The sequence below is a fragment of the Triturus cristatus genome, chromosome 4_1 (assembly GCF_964204655.1).
Source record: "Triturus cristatus chromosome 4_1, aTriCri1.1, whole genome shotgun sequence".
NCBI lineage: Eukaryota > Metazoa > Chordata > Amphibia > Caudata > Salamandridae > Triturus > Triturus cristatus.
Genome location: NC_140585.1, coordinates 954,491,925 through 954,506,681, shown reverse-complemented (window position 1 = coordinate 954,506,681; position 14,757 = coordinate 954,491,925). Strand labels below are relative to the sequence as shown.

The window sequence follows — 14,757 nt, the reverse complement described above, 5'->3', positions numbered from 1 at the left end:
CAATATTGTAGTGGGATTACCAGATATATGCTGAACTTTCATAGGGCCGGATCCTAGTTCCTCTGTGGGAGCAGCATTTACCCAGTGCTCTTTTAGTTCTGAACTGCCCCCTCACTATGATCTCAAGAGAAAGCAATGTGGTTGCTTCGGGGAAAGATAATATGTGAGAAAATATGAAACAAAGTAGTGACACAAACTAAAACAAGATAGGGAACATACACAACAATTGTTTATTCTGTCAGTGTTCTATACCAAACTAAGAGGATTCTGCTTCAGTGTAACCATATCTGCCGATCACATAAAGCAGTTTTGAGAGGACACAGATCTACAAGAGCTCTCTGCTTTAGAGTTCAGCCATTAATTAAGAGAAATATTTAACTGCTTCGGCCTATTTCGAAGCTGTAACTCTCTTGTCAAACAAACAATGTACAATGCATCAAACAGTAAAGATGTTTTGGAACAATGAATTTTTCTCTCCTTTTGTAGCTGTGGTGCTCAAGGCAAGATGGGCGTCTTGTTGCATGAATACTGTTTTAAGTTTGCGAGTGTTCTCTAAAGTGAGCTGGTAAACAATTGATTCAAGAAAGCCAATATATTTTTTTCATTACCAAACACTGACTTTACTGGGTTTGTTGCACACCCATGAACAACTGTGCTTCCCACTATGTAGATTCTGAAAACTTAGTACTTCCAGGACTTCATTGACCTTCATGAACACAATGCTTATTTCAGATACTCTAAGTCAGGTTTCTAATGAAGACGTATGACTTTGTCATTCAAGAGTCAACAAGTCATCTTTCTCAAGTAGAACAATGATTCCTTAATCATAAATTAGTTTGAGGGTTACGAACAGTTATGTTTTTCCACTGTAGATAATCCCATCACCACTTGTATATATTAGCACCTAAGTCAGTCCTTCCTTCTATACACATTTAATCACAAGCACATTGAGTCCTGCTCCAGTATTCACCTTTCACCTTTCACTTAAGTGATTCATTCTTTTGTCGAGAATGTATACGCAATTATGTGTCAGTCTGTTTATGTCTCTATTCTTCTTTTTTGTTTCATAGAGTAATACAAAAGTATTGATTCCGCCTGAACTGTACAATGTTGAATTGTTGATGCTTTTGGAAATAACAATGATAATTGATAAAAACTCTTGAGCTATATATTCAACAGAAAGACTTGTAGCGAATGAGGTAGATGAATTGCTGTTGTTTGTTATAGGCAATTTATTCAAATAATACCTCTGGAAGAGAGAGGAGCAAGTGGACGCTTTGAAATATTTGTTGTACGCTAAAATGTAAATGTTGTAGACTTGTAAAGCGCACAGCTGCCCCAGCAACGGGGCGTCCCGGCGCTGTAGACCGCTGGGGAACCCGTCCTGGCTATCCCTGTGAGATGGTCCCTTTCTGGGTATCTCCAAGGTGAAACCATGCATTCCCGGCGTCTGTGGGGGGCCGTTGTAGAGATGAGGCAAGCTTAATGCCCAGAGTTGCGGAGTGTGTTCCTGGTTAGAGTAGGTACCGTGGCGAGAATTATCAAGTCCGTTTTGACCCTGGTCCACGACCCTGCCGCGTCGGGAATTAAACCCTGGTCCCTGGCCGATTCTCTGCTTACGGGTCTGCCGCCTCTAACCAGTGAGCCACAACTCTCCACTAAACATAAATATAAAAAAAGAAATGTTGACATTTCCCTGCCTTCTGTGGCTGTTGTGTGATTTAACATGTAAAGGTATATAGTAAAATGTGCAAATTTAGGAAATATACTAGTGAAGAAGTGATGAATAGTCCTATAATACATGTAAATTAATTTCATATTGAATTAATAACTTTGAAGAGAACACTGCAGTGAATACTTGCAAAGAATTTGACTCCTTGGTCATGATTCCAGAGTGCACATATAATGTAATTTAAGGTGGATTTGTAGGGCACTGCTTGTTACTCGCAAGGGTATCTAGGAGGTAGAGTGCTAGTTTTCCAAATTTGTAGGATTTATGAGGAGCAGTATGAGTATTTTCACACTACCCAGGAAACCTTTGAAGGGAATATATATTAATTTGCCCTTTTATTTTATTTCACTTCATGAAATAAAATATAACACTACAACCATCCAACCAAACCAGGTTTACACTATAAAATTGGCATTATTTATTTAAATATTTAAGCATTACATAGATAGGGTTTTCAGGAAATCGACCTTGATCTTCATTTCCTACAGCTTGTCAACACCCTCTCGATCCTTGCAGAACAACCTCTAGTCATGACCTTCCTTATGCCACTTTTATGACTTTCCTTCACCCTTGCTTTCTAGTAGCTAGGATGTTTCAGACATGGTGAAAGACAGTAGTTCCAGAAAGCTGGGCATCTGGGGACCTTATGAATTTATGAACACTTATGCCTGCTTTAGGTCAGACTTAGGAAAACAGATATTTAGTTCCACATCTGTTTTCTGTGATACCAGAAAAATATACACATTTCCAAGGAACTATGTGAGCATCCTGTGCTCCTTGAATCTCTAATTTTGTTAAACATTGACTTACTCCTTGTCAGGCACTTTAGCTGTTAGGTCCTTAAGTCTTGGTAGCAGTTGACTCTTTGGAGAAGTATTATGAGGGCCAAATGGCCATTAGTCACTGGAAAACAAATGGCTGCAAATTACTGTTCAAAAGCTGAAGGCTCACTGGCACTACGTCTACTGCTCCAAGGTTTCTAGTGGAGAGAGTGTGCTGTCCTCACATACATTGTCATATACATATTTACCTTCAAAGAGGCGGGTCTTCTTTTATGGCATATTGTATTCATCATTAATATGGATTTCAAGGAAATGGGTTTGCTGACCATATACAATGATGGCAGGTATTAACAGAGGTTGTAAATCTGGCAGTTAACTCTGGCTGTAAGTTAGGACTAAAAACCTAGGAAATCTGAAATGCCATGGGAAATGTACTCACATTTATATGCAGCACATTAAAGTCTGTATCATGAAATTATTAATTCACTTGTTCAAAATAGAAATTATTTACCTTGATATAATTGTGATTTGCTTTTCACAGTGAGAGATATTCAGAGAAAGTGTCTCCTCTCCTGGTATATGCACAAAGACATCTTATTGTCAGAATCCAACAGTTCAATGGACCAAATGTTCCTCAGCCTCATTTCATCAAGCATACATCGGAGCATGGAGTAAAAGTAAGACTCTTCATTCCAGTATTATTGAATAGCTGTGTGTTTGTTGTGCTTTGCTTTCTGCAACATGTCGCTTTATAAGCATTTGTGAGTCCCCAGGGACTAAACAAAATAAATAACAAGCATTAATATTAATGACTGTTGGAAAATGGCCCTCTCCGAAGGGTCACCCAAAGCATTTTGCCTTCCTCTTCCTATTTTTCTGACATTATTTGTGTTGGCTTTGGAACTCTGAGCGCTTTACCACTGATTCCCAGTTCTAAAGTGCATGTGCTTCTCTCCTAAACCTGGTAACATTGGTGTATACACAGTAGGCATATTTAGTTTACTTGTAAGTCCCTTGTAAATGGCTTTACCATATGCCCAGGGCCTGTAACCTAAATGCTACTAGTGGCCTACAACACTGATTGTGCCACCCACACATGTAGCCTTTCAATCCTGTCTCAGGCCAGCCATTACAAGGGGTTACTGCCACTTCAACTTGGCATTTAAAACCACTAGCCAGCCTTAAACTCCCCTTTTATTACACACTTTACCCCTAAGGTAGGCCCTAGAGAGCCCTAAGGGCAGGGTGCTGTGTAAGTAAGAGGCAGGACATGTACTGTCAAGCTTTATATGCCCTAGTAGTGATAAACAGCTTAATTTGTTTTCCCTACTGTGAGGACTACGCCTCTCATAGGCTAGAAATAAGAATTCTTTAAAACACTGTTAAGCTGTAATTCCAGATCAGAAACGAATAGCTGCATCATGTGTTAGATCTTTGGAATGATAAATCCCCTTTAATGATAAAGTTAGAATTAACATTACTATTTTAGAAATGCCACTTTTAAAAAGAGGACATTCTGGGGGCGTGGCTAAGATGGCGGCCGAGTGAGACGTGTTTCTCAGTCTCTCCGGCGCCGCCCGCACATCGCTTGAGGTAGTGGGCCCCCTGATTCCCATCCGTGCCTGCTTTGTAGCTCCTAGGTGGGGGCCACTTACCTGCTGCATCCGGTGGTGCTTCTTTCTGGGAGCGGCGGCGTCCTGAGGGCCTTGTAGGCCTGCCCGGCCCCGGCCTTGCTGCGGCCCAGCGGGCCCTCTGCTATCTTCGGTGCCCGTGACCGGCGACGCGGGAGGGAGGCTGGTGCAGCGGCGACGTTCCCTGTTGGCTCTCCGCTGCTGGTGGCGCTGGGTGAGAACCGCTCCTGGTGCGGGATCGGACACCAGCGGAGGAGCCTGCCCCTGAGTCGCTGTTGGCCGTCATTTGCTTTCCGGGGACGCTGTGAGCCTACGATTGGAGGTGGCACGGCCTGCGAGCCCTGGGGCCTTCCGAGGCCGCTTCCTGGTGGTGCGGCGCTTCCTTGTGGTTCTGGCGGGGCCCTCCAGACCCGGCCCTGCTGCGTCCCGGCGGCCCCGTTGGCCTTCGGCGCTGTGCTTGCTGGAGCAGAGGAGGCGCGCGGGAGCGCCTGGTGGACGGAGGCGGCATTGCTTGCGGCGAACCCAGCGGGCTCCCTGATCGCCGCGGACGTGGGCGGCCTACCTAGCGGTGGATCGGGTGGGTCGCCTCCCATTTTGGACTTTCCCTTGTGCTGCCATCTGCGTCTGGAGGACAGCTCTACATTTGAGGCCTACGCTGCTGACATTCAGGTGACGCTGCACGTGTGCTGTGGGGTGGGCCTGCCCTGTCCTGGTGCTCAGCCACGCTGGTCGGTGGGCTTTCTCTCCCCGGCTTTTGCCCTCCTCGATCCTGCTTCTCCTGGTCCTTGGCGGTGAGGGGCAGACTGGCTGGCGGATGGCGCACTGAATTCCTGGAGGGCCTATCTGCACTGTACGCGGGCTGGTGTTGCTGCGACGGAGCTCTGCACCCTCTTCGACTACTGCTCCCAGGGAGTTCCCGGTGAGTGTTTGCTGTGGTGGGGTATGGCTCGGTCCGCATGTCGGCGGACGGCGAGATTGGCGCTGTTGGGGCGTGAGTAAGGCCTGGCTGGGGGGCTTTGTGGCCTGCTACTGGAAGTGCCGCTCCGCGCTTCCCCTCTGCTCTGTGACTGCGTGGTGGTCCCTATCTCTGCTTGAATATCAGTGGAGCTGCTGGATAGCGACGGACTCGGGAGGCTGGTGGAGGGAGCTCCTGAGCCCGCTCTTCGGCTCGCAGATCGGCGGGCGGTGCTTTCATGCGAGTGGGCTTCGGTGGGGAGCCCGTGGTGAGGCCCTCTGTGTATTGAGGCCCGACGCAACACCTGCTGGGGTGCCACACATTGTCCTGCGGTGGAGGGGCTGCGGCTGTTTGGGCGGAAGGGGTATTCGGACCATACATCGGCGGTCGGCGAGGGGACCAGACGCCTACCTGCGTTATAGGGCGGGCCTCGGTAGTGTTGGCGTGCCCCCTGATTCTGCGCTCCCGTGGGCCCTGCTGTAGTGCCTGTTGGGTGGAGGGTCTGCTTTGCGGCCATGTCCTCCGTCAAAGCGCAACGGGATAAGACTCAGAGGGATGTCCTGCCGAAGCCCGCGGGACAGTCCACGTCGCCGTTGGTTCCCCCTTTGCAGACACCGGAGGCTAGTGACCAGCCGGCCACTAAGGCGTTTATGCTCGACTTATTCGCCGCCATCAAAGAGGACATTCTGGAACTCCGCTCCCAGCTCTCTTCGGATCTCCTGGAGGTGCGGCGCGACGTGGACGCCCTTGGGGACCGTGTCGCCACTGTAGAAGAGCATGATTTGGGGCGTGAAGATGATATGCATCAGCTCCAGCAGGATGTCCTCCGTCTCAGGGAGCAGAATCTTGATCTACAAGCCCACGTCGAGGACCTGGAGAACCTGTCCCGACGGAATAACATTAGAATTCGCGCTGTACCATGGAAAGGGGAGGGGGACGATCTTCGGGACATCCTGATGGATCGTGTGCACCGAGTCGGCTTGCCGAGGGGTCCGAAGGCTCCACCTCCGGACATATTGGTTTGCGTGCACGATTTCCAGCTCAAGGAACGAATTTTGCGTAAAGCCCGTGATCTTAGCCCGGTGCAGTTTCGGGGTCACCGGCCAGCCCTCTTTCAAGACTTAGCTGCTTCTACCCTGGTGAAACGCAGGGAGTTTAAGCCCATTACTGCTCACCTTCGGGAGAAGGGCATCCCATATTCGTGGGGTCACCCCTTCCGCCTTATCTTTAAACATCAGGGTAAGCTTCTTCAGCTCTACTCGGTTGCCGCAGCTTATGAGGCTTTGGATTTGGAGCGGCCCCCCTCCCCGGCTGGGGTGGCAGGGGCTTCCTCGAGATGATGTCGACGCTCGGATGGCTGGCAGCAGTTGCGGCGTTCGCACCGACCCTCGAGACCTGATGTCTCCACTTGCCTTTTGGAGCGTGAGGCGGCGGTCACTTCGGTGGCGCAGGTGACGGACAGCAACGGCACTCCCTGAATCTCCAACGGTGGGCATCGGGGGACTTCTTATTGCGGCGCCGGAGAGGAAAGATCTCTGGCCGTGGGTTATTGTCATCAACTGGATGGTGACCTTAGTGCCGAGGTATCATTTCTTCCAATGCCACGTTCCCCCTATTGTTTGTTCTGTGTGACAGACTGTTGTCTTCTCTCCAAGCCTTGGGATGGAGTGTTTTCTATGTTCTGGGTGTTCTTTGCTGGGTTGGGGGGTGTGGGGTGGGGGAAAAGGGTTGTTTTTGGGAATGTGTTGGGGCTCCGCATCAGTCCTTCCTGGGGTTTGGGGAATGTAGGTCACGGAGTTACGGCCTGTAGGCTTGCCTCCTTGCGTTGGGGTCTTGTGTTCGACACCTGGCTGTTCCCCTCTGGACCCCCATGGGTAGGAGTCTCAAAGTGGTGAGTTTAAATGTTAGGGGCTTAAATAACCCGGTTAAGCGCTCTGCTATCCTGTCCCTTCTGGAGGGAGCGGGGGGAGACGTGTGTTTGTTGCAAGAGACTCATCTTCTCTCTAAGGACACCAGGCAGATGAGGGATCGGCGCTTCCCCCTGCAGGTGTGGTCTTCTGGGGCGGCCAAAAAACATGGGGTAGCTGTTCTTTTCAGTGCGCGTGCTCATTGTAAGACTCTTTCCCAGGTTACTGAGATTAAGGGGCGGCTTCTGGCCCTTGCGTGCAATGGGGAGACATGTGGTTCACTGTAGGTTCGCTGTACGCCCCGAATGAGCATCAGGAACCCTTTATAAAGATGGCCTTCTCCCAGATCTTGGCTTCACCGGATTCCATGATTTTAGTAGGAGGGGACCTAAATGTGGTGATGGATCCGGGCTTGGATAGGTCGGAGCAGCGGTCACATCAGACGGGTGCTCTCTCGCAGGGGGGGAGACAATGGTTGAGTGATGGCGGGCTGCATGATGTTTGGCGCGTACAGCATCTTACTGAGCGTGATTATACTTTCTATTCGGCAGTGCATAAAACTTACGCCCGCCTTGACCACTTCTTCGCTTACACTTCTCTTTTGCCCTAGTTGGCTGACGCGGGTATCACTCCCCGTTCCCTGTCCGATCACGCTCTCATCTCGGTGCAGCTCAGCTCTCCAGCGGCGCGCCCCCCCTCTTCTGGTTGGCGCCTCTGCGATTCTCTGCTTAGCTCGGAATCCGTGATTACTCGCATTCAGGACGAAATTGTGGCTTACCTGGCTGTTAATGACCAAGGCACTACGCCGTTAGCGGCGGTTTGGGAGGCCCTCAAGCTGGTGGTCCGGGGGGAGTTCATAGCGCTGGCGGCCATGTTTGCGCATCTGCGTAGGGATAAGAGGGCAGAGTTGGAGCGGGAGGTGGGAGCGCTGGAGGCTATTCATAAGTGCACCGGTGCACCTAGGGTGTGGAGAGAGCTTGAAACGCAACGACGCATGCTGAAACATCTGGATCTCGACAGGGCTGAGTATGCGCTTTTGCGGCTGCGCCATAAGTTTTACCTCAGCGGGGATAAGGGGGGGCGCTTTCTGGCCCATAGGCTCCGGGCGTCCACGCAGCGGACTGCGATTCACTCCATTCAGGACTCTCAGGCGGTGGAGCAGACTACAGACGCCCTGATTGTCGACTCCTTTCTTAGTTTTTATCAGCGCTTGTATACTAGGGACGAGACTGGGTCGGCGGACCAAGAGGCTTATCTTGCCTCCTGCAGTATTGAGCTGCTGTTTGCCTCATCGGCGGACTCGTTGGAGTCCGACATCCGGATTGAAGAAGTTATATCAGCGATAGCCCGTCTTAAGGTTGCCAAATCACCCGGCCCAGATGGTTTCACCGCTTTGTTCTTTAAGACCTTCTGCGCTGAGCTAGCTCTGCTTTTAACACGTCTTTTTAACTCTTTTCTGGAGACGGGGGAGGTGACTCCCACTATGTCGGAAGCCGCAATTACGGTCATTCTTAAACCTGGAAAGGACCCGCGGGATTGTGGCTCCTATAGCCCGCTTATGGATGGTCTCATAGATCCGGATCAATCCGGTTTCATCCCCACGCGGCAGGGCGGTGATAACACCAAACGTATCCTTCATCTTATTGATCTGGTTCACCGATCTCGGACCCAAGCTTGTCTCCTTTCCATAGACGCCGAGAAGGCCTTTGATCGTGTAGACTGGGAATACATGTTTGCTGTTTTGCGCGCATTTGGTTTTAGAGAGCACTTTCTTCGCTGGGTGCATTGTCTCTATGTTGCTCCTAGAGCGTCGGTGAGGGTGAGCGGGTGCCGATCTTCCCTCTTCCCCATCTCTAGAGGGACGCGGCAGGGATGCCCCCTGTCGCCGCTCTTGTTTGCGCTCTATATGGAGCCCTTTGCTCAGCGCATATGCTCCAACCCGGACATTGAGGGTATTAAGTTCGGTGCTGACATTTCATAAAAACAGTCTTTACGCGGACGATGTTATCCTCTCTCTCACTCAGCCGCGTACCACCTGGCGGTATCTGACGCGAGAGCTCCATGCTTTTGGCTTGGTGGCAGGATTCAAAGTCAACTTTTCCAAATCGCTGGTGCTCAATCTTTCTATCCCTGAAGATGAGATCGCTGATTTACAGCGGGATTTTGCCTTCCAGTGGGTGCACTCTGACATTCCCTACCTGGGTATCCGCTTGACCCCTTCTGTTGCCCAGACGGCCCACCTCAATTACAAGCTGTTGGTAGAACACACCGCTAAGTCGCTCTCTGATTGGTCCCGTCTTGGCCTGACTTGGTATGGCCGGCTGGCGGCGGTGAAGATGACTGTGCTGCCGAGGGTCCTTTATTTGTTCCAGATGCTCCCGGCGCAGCCACCACCAGGCACCCTCCGTAAGTTACAAGACCTGCTTAATAAGTTTTTGTGGCAGAATAGGAGGCCGAGACTCACCTTGCCGATTGTTACGTCGCCGAAAGCCGCCGGAGGGTTGGGTTTTCCGCTCCTGCGGGCGTATTATCAGACCTCTTGTCTCTGATTTATTACGGAGTGGAAACGACCTACGTCCAGCAAGCATTGGCTTTTCATGGATCAGACGGTCGCTGGTCGTAATATTTGGCGGGAGCTTTGGCTTCCGCGGAAGCATAGAGCATGGGGTCTGTACTCATCCCCGGTGACCTCCCCGACTCTTAGAGTGTGGGATCAGTTAGCGCACTCTAAGGGGTGGACCACGTTCCCCTCCCCTATGACCCCTATCGTGGATAACCCTGATTTTCCACCGGGGTGTGCGTCCCCTGTTTTCCAGCGCTGGCGAGAAGAGGGGTGTAAGAAGGTGGGCTCCCTTTTGGAACCAGATGGGGTGATCCCGTTCGCCCGGCTGCGCAAAGAGTATTTTGAGTTGCCGAGCACCGACGCTTACCACTACACGCAGTTGGCACATTGGGTGACCCTCCCATCCAACTTTGCTCTGATGTCCCGGCCCCTGACCGCTTTTGAGCGCTGGTTGGTCTATAAGAAAGATGATCGGAAGCTCATTTCAGAACTATATGCACTGATAATGGCGCGGCCTAGGCAGCGGCGGTCCGGGGCGCAGGTGCGTTGGGAGACTGAGTTGGGGCGGCCGTTATCGAGCAAGGAATGGGAGCAGGTTTTCTATCGCGCTCATCACACGGCGGCTGACTCGGCGGGGGCAGAATCAGCTTATAAGGTGGCGGCCTACTGGTATTATACCCCGGCGCGCATTCAGTCGTGGGACCCTACTAAATCTGCTCTCTGCTGGCGGGGGTGTGGACACTCTGGCACTCTCATACACCTGTTGTGGCGCTGTCCAAAGCTGGTGCGGTACGGGGCGGCTGTCCTGGATGATCTTGATTGGGCCTCCCTCATACCAAGTCTTTTCCCTTGTGCACATTGAGGGGTCGGCAGATTGCGTTGGCGTTGCTCGCGGCGCGGCAGGTTCTGTTGGCGCAGTGGGGCTCTCCGGCTGTGCCAGACCTGCGAGACTGGCTTCGGAGACTGTGGCATCTGCTGGCGATGGAACGTCTATCACTTCGGTTGGATGGGAAGGGCACGGACTATGTGAAGCTTTGGGGCCCTTTCTTGCGGCTTCTGTTGAAGGAGTTGCGCGCAGTTATGTGCCCCAAATATTTGCAGATTCTTCAGCTTATCCCTTTGGAACCAGTGGGGGTCGCTGGGGAGGCTTGACTCCTCTTTGATCCAGGTTGTTGACTTGTGGGTCCCTGGGGTAGGGGGTAGTGACTGATGCGGAATAGGTGGGGAGGGTGGGGGGGTTTCTTTGTTTTGACTTTTGTAGATAAATGTGATACATGAGCTATTGCCTGTTGGGCCTGGCCCGTGCTTCATCAGCTTCTTGCGGCCTCCGTAGACCCATGCGCTGTGTATGGTCTACCTTGCTTTGCTCTGCCGGCCAGCAGTATGTAGGCAGTTGAGCTGTGTAATTTGCAGATGCATCACTTAATAAAAACGATTGATTCTAAAAAGAGGACATTCTTCTGCTATTAATGCTCTGTGCAGCGTGCAGCCAATACATGTGCGGGGTGGGTGACAGCTCCACTTTGTGCATTCCCTCTAGACAGCCACAAACAAAGGAAAGGTGTGTGTGAGAGAGATCTCATCTGTATTCATCGCCATTTTGATAGCTATTCCTGGGCAAGAAGAGAGAGGGGGAGCTGACACACCTGAATAGGCAGTGTCTTCCTGTTTCCCACAAAAAGGGCTGATTACACCCTACTGATAGACTGGAATAAAGGCTGTGATGAAAGGGGGTCCTCTGCACTTCGAGGGCCTGCTTTGAAGTCACCCCTATTCCAAAGGGACAACTGGGTATAATTACTGGGGCTCTGACCCTACCAAGACAGCACACTACTGGCCCTGTGAAGAACTCTGCCAGGAGTAAAGACTGCTGTGCCTCAAGGATTGCCACTCTGCTTGACTGACTGTTCTGAAGGAGATACTTCTCTGGTTTGCTGAGCTGCCCTGTTGCCTGCTGATCTCTGTTGATAAGGACTGGACCCATCTCACCTGAGCCCAGAGTGACTCCAAGGCCTTGCTGTCTTGCCTCCTGTTTCTAAAGTTTCAGGGCAATCAAAGCCTTCCTACAAACTTTGCTGCTGGACTCTTTGAGTCTTCCCTTGTCTGAGGTGAGAATCTTGTCCTATGCCTTGGAAGTGATTTCTGCAGCTGTTTTTGCATAAAAATTGATGCAGTGATGACTTTGCGCTGATCGGAACCGATGCACTGCCCTTCGATGCCAACGCAAGTGCCGATCGACAACATCACCTCAACAGACTGCGAGGCTCGACAAGGACGAGGTCCCTTGACGAAGCCTACATCGACAGCGCAGATCGGCACCAATGCTTTTCCACCATCCACAGGATGGATGATGACGCAGCGTCTCCTCGACTTCTAGCATAGTCCTCAATGGTGACACTTGCTGGATCCACGGTACTTTGGCACCAGGACCTGTCTGAGTCCTGTAGCCGGCCTGTCCTCCATCGCGGTCGGCCTGAACTTTGGATATACCCCGGTTTACAGCAACCTCAAGTAACCCATTAGCGCTATTGACTTCTAAGCACACATTTTGGTTTATTCTTTAAAAATTCATAACTTCTACTTATTGGAATTCTGTCATTTGGTCCTGATTTCCTCATGAAATTGTCTATTTTTCTAAACCTGTGTGAAGTATTTTTGTGGTGTTTTCATTGTGTTAGTGGGGGTGGGTGTTGCATTGATACTTTACATGTTGCCTCTTTAGATAAGCCTGACCGCTCTGTGCCATGCTATCAGAGGGTGAGCACAGCTTGTTTTTAGTGTATATCTAGCTTACCCTGACTAGGAGTGTGGTCCCTTCGTGGACAGGGTGCATACCTCTTCCAACTAGAGACCCAATTTCTATCAGCGGCCATTGTGTATTTCCATCTTTAGCAGATAAATGCATTATTTGGTGCTTGAGTTAAGAGCCATGCATAGAAACACACACTCATCTTTTTGAGTGTCCCTTCCTGTATAATACTTATATGATGTTGTTAGACCTGTTAGCCCTGAGGCGGTCTTTCCCCAAACCTTTTTGCATAGTTGGCTCCATTTTTGTACTGAAATTTGTTTTGGTTGACCTTGCTCTATGTGCACTTTGCCACTGCTAACCGGTGCAAAAGCGTTTGTGCTCACTCCCCTAAACATGGTTTAATTGGCTTACATCTGATTGGCATATTTAATTTACTTTTAAATCCCTTGTAGAATGTTATGCCATTTACTCAGGGCCTTCAAATTAAATGCTACCAGAAAGTCTGCAGCACTTATTATGCCATCCACTTAAGTAGCACCTTTAAACATGTCCCAGGCCTGCCAGTGCAGCCGAAGTGCAGTTTTAAAGTGCCAATTTGACTTGGCAACATAACTCCCTTGCCAAGCCTTAAACTCTCCATGTATTGCCTATAAGTCACCCCTAAGGTAGACCCTAAGGAGCCCATAGGGCAAAATGCATTGTAATCAAATGCTTGGACATGTACTTTTAAGTTTTACATGTCCTGGTAGTGAAAAACTCCTAAATTAGTTTTTCACTATTGTGAGGCATACCTCTCCTATAGGATAACATTGGGTTGCTTTATTACATTTAATAAGTGCTAACTCTTGATTGGGACCTGGCAACCAATCCAGGTTTGTTATCTATGAAATTGTAATGAAAAATCCTCTTTAATGGTAAAGTCGGATTTTTAATTACAATTTTTAGAGTTGCCATTTTCCTACCCTTGGCCCTTTTGTGCCTGCAGCCTGTCTTGGGTCTCATGAAGGGGTATAACTGACAGACTTTATTAATTCCCCTCAGGCAATCATACAATAGAGGGATTAGATATGCCTGAATGTACCACCTGCTGACAGGATGTGGGGGTAGCTGAGCACAGCCCCGCTTGCAACTGGATAGGCTGTACCTTCACACAAAGGACTTATCACCTCCACATTGTCACTCCAACCAGCTTGTAGCCAGGGCTGGGAAGTCAGGAAATTCCATGCACTTCAAAAACCTTTCTAGAAGCTTTTTCCACATTCCAAATGACAGGCCCATTGTATACAAATAGTACCCTCATACTCTCTCTTCAGGTCACTCCTGGACCTGCCGAAGGTCTCTCAGATGACTGCCTGCTGCTGCGACCTGCTGTGCACTCTGCAAGACTGCTTTTCTGCCTGAAACTTTCCTTAAACCCTCAGAGGACAGCCCTGCTGTTGAGCCCTGCATTGTCACCTGAACACTAGACTACCAGAAGTGACTCCAAGGCTTAGTTTGCCACAGGCAACACAAAAGATTCCTACCATCTTGAACCCACACCTGGACCCAGCCTGAGTGAGTCTTGAGCCCCCAGGTGGTGTTCCACCAGTCCTAGACCCTTGGTGTTTGTGCTAAAGGTGTCTTCATGGTCAAAATCCAAAACTGAGGAAAGGAGGACCTGCAAGCTTGCCTAGTCATCCAAGGTGCATCTCCGGTTGGATTGATTTTGCTGCTTCTCCCACTACGTTCTTCTCCGCAGCAGCAAATCCTGTTCAGCAGTCCTTCGTAAGGGCTATCCGAGCCCCTGGAACTGTCCTTGGCTACAGCCTCCTGCTTTTGGAAATTTTGGAGATTTTCTACTTGCAAAAAAGAGACTAGGTCTGAAGATAGAAATGTTCACCCTGGCTTCGACCCAAGGTTCCACGACAATGACGTTCCCTCCTCTGACACTGCATGCAGCCTTGTCCTGCTGAACTTTACCTTCTCAGAACATTTTTCTTAAAATATCTTTTAAGTCCGAAAGTAAAAGCTGACCAGAGCCAATCCATTTCCTGAATACAACCTGCACTTCATCGCGGTCGGCCATATTTTTCGACTTTGATCAAGTCTTGAGGTGCTAGATGTATGCAGTTGGTGCTGTGATCTTGTAGGCACTCATTTTTACTAAAAACTTTAAAAATTCATAACTCTGAATCCATTGACTAGATGTTTGTTGTTTTGGTCTCAAATAATTTATTAAAATGGAATCTATTTTCTAAATTGGTATGGGATTTTTCTTGTGTCGTGTTTTCACTTTTGTGCTATTTGTGTGCTACATAAATACCTTACACATTGCCTCTAATTTAAGCCTAACTGCATTTTGTCAAGCTAACCATGGTTAATCACAGATTAATTTATTGACTTTATGTGGTTCATCCTGCAAGGGATTTTGGCTGTTGCTTGACTAGGGCTGACAC

General features: G+C 49.5%; 1 protein-coding gene across 1 annotated transcript in view; it reads left to right on the top strand.

Annotated features, from left to right (window-relative positions):
• The window catches only part of CFAP54 (cilia and flagella associated protein 54), a 2,172,274-nt gene that overhangs the window by 1,128,693 nt on the left and 1,028,824 nt on the right, over positions 1-14,757 (top strand). The window contains exon 39 of the mRNA XM_085653834.1: positions 3,056-3,191. Within this exon, the coding sequence (XP_085509960.1) occupies positions 3,056-3,191 (136 nt within the window). The remainder of the gene's footprint in view (positions 1-3,055; positions 3,192-14,757) is intronic.